The following is a 4,926-nucleotide window of genomic DNA, read 5'->3' as shown; positions in this document are numbered from 1 at the left end:
GCAGAACTTTCGTCTTTTGCGTGTTTGTGAACCGGAGTGAAAGGCAGGAGGGCAACACGCCTTCCCTAAATGAAAAGTTCGAAATGACCCTTTGTTCGAAGGTCGGACGTACATCCAGTTCCGGCTTCGCGCTATTGGCTAGTCGCTCATAGCACTTCCGGGCGACGAGCGACGATTTCTAGATTTGCAGAACCGAGCGATCCCGCGACAAGACCCGAGCGATCTGTTTCCGCGACGGATCGGGCCGTCGAGCGACGGCCCGATCCGTCGCTCAAAGCCATCGCTGGTCGCTGTCGCGCACAAAATTGCGCTCATGGGGTTTAGCCTTAAAAACAGAGACCGTTATAAACACTTTTTTCTTATGTCTCTGATCTTGCGTCTTTCTTCTTTCCTGTTCATTGCACTGTCGTTAAATATAAACCTAGACTCTTGCCCGCTATATCAAGAGTCTATATCAAGAGGCAAGAGTCTATGTATAATATAGACTCTTGCCTGCTTTCTATTCTAATAAACGTAATTTTGATTTCGCGCGTCTTCCAGGTTGGTTTGGTCTGTTTTGATGCCTATGGTTGAGACTCAGCCCACTAAAGGTCATCAACCATGAATCGGCCGGCGTTAGATACAAAAGAAAATACTAATATAGAAAGTTGTAATTGCAGAATGAGATAACGAATGAATACCAATCGTTATTACGAATTTTCCGGCTTTATTATTTTAAACTTCGAAGTTAATATTTTTGTGTTTACAATCAGCAAAATAAAACGATAAGATTAACATGGCAGTCTCTTCGTTTCACTTCCAAAATTAAGTCTGGCATCACCTACTTTCCTGTTGCTTCGAGCGCAGAACTTGACCGGCGCATCAATTTGGTTCGTTGTTGTTTCTGGCTGTGCAGACTTGTTGCGCAGAAACACGCAGCATGTCATGAACGGGTCAACTTCGCGTCACGTGATGCAGCTCCGAGACAGCGTGCCACGAGCAATGCATGACCACAAAATGGCGCTGATGATCACTTGACCCGTGCGAGGCACGATCCAGCCACCGGCCCTGCTCGACTCCAAGGATTGCGCCCAGCATCGCGTCCAAACCCAGAGGCGTTCCAGCTCCGCAGCCGATGATGGCGATGATGCCGATGGACCTGAGGCGATGACGACGCTCCAGCGACAACGTAAGTAAGCTTAGAGTGTACTAGAATACGGTTGATTGGGATGAGTGGCTGGGGCGGCGCATCCTTTGCAGTGAGGTGGGCCATAGCCTCCTATATTTTTCATGCCCGCGCAATGGTGCCGCGGAGACCGTCCATTGCCCTCTCCTTTCCTCCTCGATTTACGCCTCGGCTCTCCGCGAGAGGCGCTCACACCCCATACTACCTAAAATGCTGCCCTCACATGCCAGACCGAGCTACGCGTCGAGGCCCATCGAAGCACCCTAACCGATACGTCAAGCAAGAATTGTGCGATTCCCGTCGTGTTGGTTGCAGGTGAGCGTATGCGTTTTGCAACAGCAGCATGTTTATATACATATTTTCTTGAAATATCAGGGATGCATGACCGAACTTGTAAGCAGTGTACACAAATGAAGCGACCGTTTGTTTACTAGATTTTCCGCGACCACGTGTTAGTTGTTGGCGTTGTTGCAACGTGTATTGCTTTACTAGTGTAGGATCAGTGATTTACGATGCACAGTTCTTATCGTTTCCTTGCGTTACTTTCTTTTTTATACCCAATCAGTTCTCTATCTGCAGTGTGGAATCGGTCGTGGTGTCCTGCGCCCGACAAGATGCCGTACTGCTGTGTGCCACGCTGCAAGTCATCCAGTAAACAACGGACGCCGGGCACATCGTTCCACGAAATACCAAGTGATCCGGAACTGTGCGCAAAATGGCTGAAAGTCATTTCTCGTGAAAACTGGGTGCCGAATACGACGTCGTGCTATTCGACTGTATGCAGCCGACACTTCAGTTCCTCTGACTTTAAGGAAGGTTGCGAAATTCGGAAACTTAAGAAAGATGCTATTCCCAGCATTTTCGAAGAATGTCCGGCGTACTTGCAGCCTCCTAAAAAAAGAGAGAGAAGCTACGCGTCAGTGAAAAAGCGCGAGGCTGCTGCGCTAGCCAACCCACCACCGCCGAAGCGACGAGCAGTCATTGATGACAACCAAATGGAGTCGTGTCCGCATCCGCTCTACGAATTGCCGGTTGTCGACGTCGTCTTTGAAGATTTGTCACCTGTGGACTGCACCGCTACCGAACCGTTGCCACCCGTGAAAAACGGCGCTAGCGAGCACTGCATCACCGCGACTTTGCAGATGGACAGAGCAGTGCAGGTGTCCTCACAATTATCGGGTTCGACAGTGGACAAACGAAAGTGGAGACGCAAAGAACGAGACTTAAACGCGCATATTGAGCGGCTCAAGAATACCGTCGACAATTATAAACAAGAAATACAAAAGCTCAAGGAAGAGTGCTTTGTTCATGCATTCCTCCAAGTTGTCGAGAAAGCGAAGGAGAAAGACTTGGCTGCGTCAGTATTAGTAGAACAAGTTAAGAATTTCGGGAAAACGAAACCAACGTGGTCTGATCTGACAGTGCGCCATGCTGTAGTTTTACGTAACCTCTCGACTCGCGCATACGAGCACATAAGGACTACAGGCATTCTCCGGCTGCCCAGTCGAAGCACCCTGGAGCGTTTTATGGGCACATAACGTGGCGAAGTCGGCGTGACGGAACTCGCGAAGCAAAGGCTGTCAACCGAGCTCGCTTCTCATCCCTCATCGCAAGCCAGAGCGTGCTCTTTAATTGTCGACGAAATGCGCGTGAAACAGAGGCTACTTTACCATAAACAAAGGGACGCCTTCATCGGTGAAGTAGACTATGGTGGAAGCTTTCCTAAGGAAACAACAAATGAGCCTGTGCTAGCCAACTCACTTCTGTGCTTCGTCCTCAACGGCCTTTCAGTTTCGTTTAAAATACCCGTGGCATATTTTTCACGAGAAATTGCACTGGCCGCGAGCTGCACACGCTCATGCGACACGTCCTGAATGAAGTTGAAAACATAGGATTTTTCATCGTGCGCATTGTCACCGACAACCACAAAATCAATGTCTTAGCGTTCCAAATTCTATGCAACGGAAGCCTCACGCATTGCATTGAGCACCCAGGAACACCGAATCGAAAGCTTTTCTTAGCATTCGATCAGTGCCACTTGGTCAAAAACGTGCGCTCGCAGTTTTTATCGCGTGACATTGGAAAAGGCGGCGAAATAACGGCGAACCACTTGAAGAGCCTCTACAAAATGCAGCAAGGCAGCCTTGTAAAGCCAGTTCGATTTCTGACGAGAAAACACGTGTTCCCCACAAACATCGAAAAAATGAACGTAAAAAGAGCAATCCAAGTTTTGTCTCCTGCGGTGACAGCGGCACTGAAGCTCCTGCAAGAGCAAGCGGGCCACACATGCGACGCAAGTTTCGCGGGTGTCGGACCGACCGTTGAATTCATGGACACCGTGCACCGCTGGTTCATGCTCATGGGCGTGAGCAATTGTACCCAGCACATACACCAGAACAATGCCGATTGCAAGGAGTTCGAATTTACAAGCGATGAACGGTTAATCTGGCTTGAAACAAGCTTCCTCGACTACCTGGCCGATCTCAAAAGCCAGTGCCTGGCGAAGAACTTCTTAACCAAGGAGACTTACGAAGGCCTGGTGATGACAACTCGTTCAAATGTTGAGTGCATTCGATATCTTCTTGAAGAGATGCGCTTTCACTTTGTTTTAACGAGAAAAATGTCGTCTGACCCAATCGAGTCGTTTTTTGGCTGGCTGAGGAAGTCAGCAGGGTCAAATGATCAAACGGATGCCCGAGCTGTTCTGTCAGGTATTGAGAAGACTCTGAAGACTGGCATCGCGTCGGCGGCTGGTACGAGCAACGTAATGGCAGCAGAAGGCAGCGATCACTTGTCAACGCTGCCGCAACAGAAAAACAGAAGGGAAGGAACCAGCGAGGAATTCCCTGCAGATGCATGTAGAGAGCTCACAGAGCGACTCAAGCGAGGACAGCCTCTGCTTCCTACTCCAGATGTCGCAGCATTGGCTATGGTCGGCGGCTACTTGGCAAGAGTTGTACAAGAAAATATCAATTGCGAGGAGTGCGTCAGCCTGTTAAAAAAGCCAAACGCCTCGGCGCCCTCGGACTCGCTGATAAAGCACCAAGACCGCGGTGGACTCATCTACCCATCTGGACAACTTTTAGCAGTTCTCTACGCATTAGAGAAATTTATCGACGTTCTTCTCGCAAGAAGAAGGCACATGAATCAGCCTTTGAAGGAGGCTGTGAGTAATGCCGCTGCAATACTCCGCGAGCACAAAACTTTGATGTGCTCGACGCCAGGACACCAAGAGAACCTGCTGCAACTGTTGCTGACAAAGTTTTTTCGCCCAATATTCACAAATTTTGCAATGAAGGCGACAGACAAACACGACATGGCTAAAGTGTTTGAAATAAAACCGCTGTCACGAAAGACCCTCAAACTGTGAGCTATGATCTCACAGTTCGGCGCTTTTTGGTGAAGGGCTGGCTCTCCACAACATGTTTTGTGTTGCTTACTTCCACTGTACATTGTGTACGAACATCAATTTAACGTGCGAATATATTTTATAATTCCATCTCAAATACGAACGCCAAACTTGTCTCCACGAGCGCGTGCGCAAGCGGCGGCGTCGCGTCGTCTGCTCTGGGACAGGGTATGGGAAGGCAGCGCGGTCTGGTGGCGGGCGCATGAACTAGGCGGTACGGACGGCGCGCTTTGTTCCCCCACTCAGTGAGCGGGCATGAAAAAATATAGGAGGCTATGGGTGGGCGATGAGGAAAAATACTGTGGCGGCGGTGCGATCGAAGTGAATCGGGCCATATCAAGGTCACGCCGTT

The 4,926-nt window shown here is 49.5% G+C and overlaps 1 protein-coding gene across 1 annotated transcript; it reads left to right on the top strand.

The window, feature by feature from the left end:
* Positions 1-3,134: 3,134 nt before the first annotated feature.
* On the top strand, positions 3,135-4,670 carry LOC135912972 (uncharacterized). Its single transcript, XM_065445592.2, has one exon. It carries the CDS (start codon positions 3,294-3,296, stop codon positions 4,533-4,535), a length of 1,242 nt encoding a protein of 413 aa, XP_065301664.1. The 5' UTR covers positions 3,135-3,293; the 3' UTR covers positions 4,536-4,670.
* The last annotated feature ends 256 nt before the right edge of the window (positions 4,671-4,926 follow it).

This window comes from Dermacentor albipictus, unplaced genomic scaffold, assembly GCF_038994185.2.
Source record: "Dermacentor albipictus isolate Rhodes 1998 colony unplaced genomic scaffold, USDA_Dalb.pri_finalv2 scaffold_13, whole genome shotgun sequence".
NCBI classification, from domain to species: Eukaryota; Metazoa; Arthropoda; class Arachnida; order Ixodida; family Ixodidae; genus Dermacentor; species Dermacentor albipictus.
Note: the sequence above shows the minus strand (reverse complement) of the source record. Positions and strands in the feature narration are given on the sequence as shown.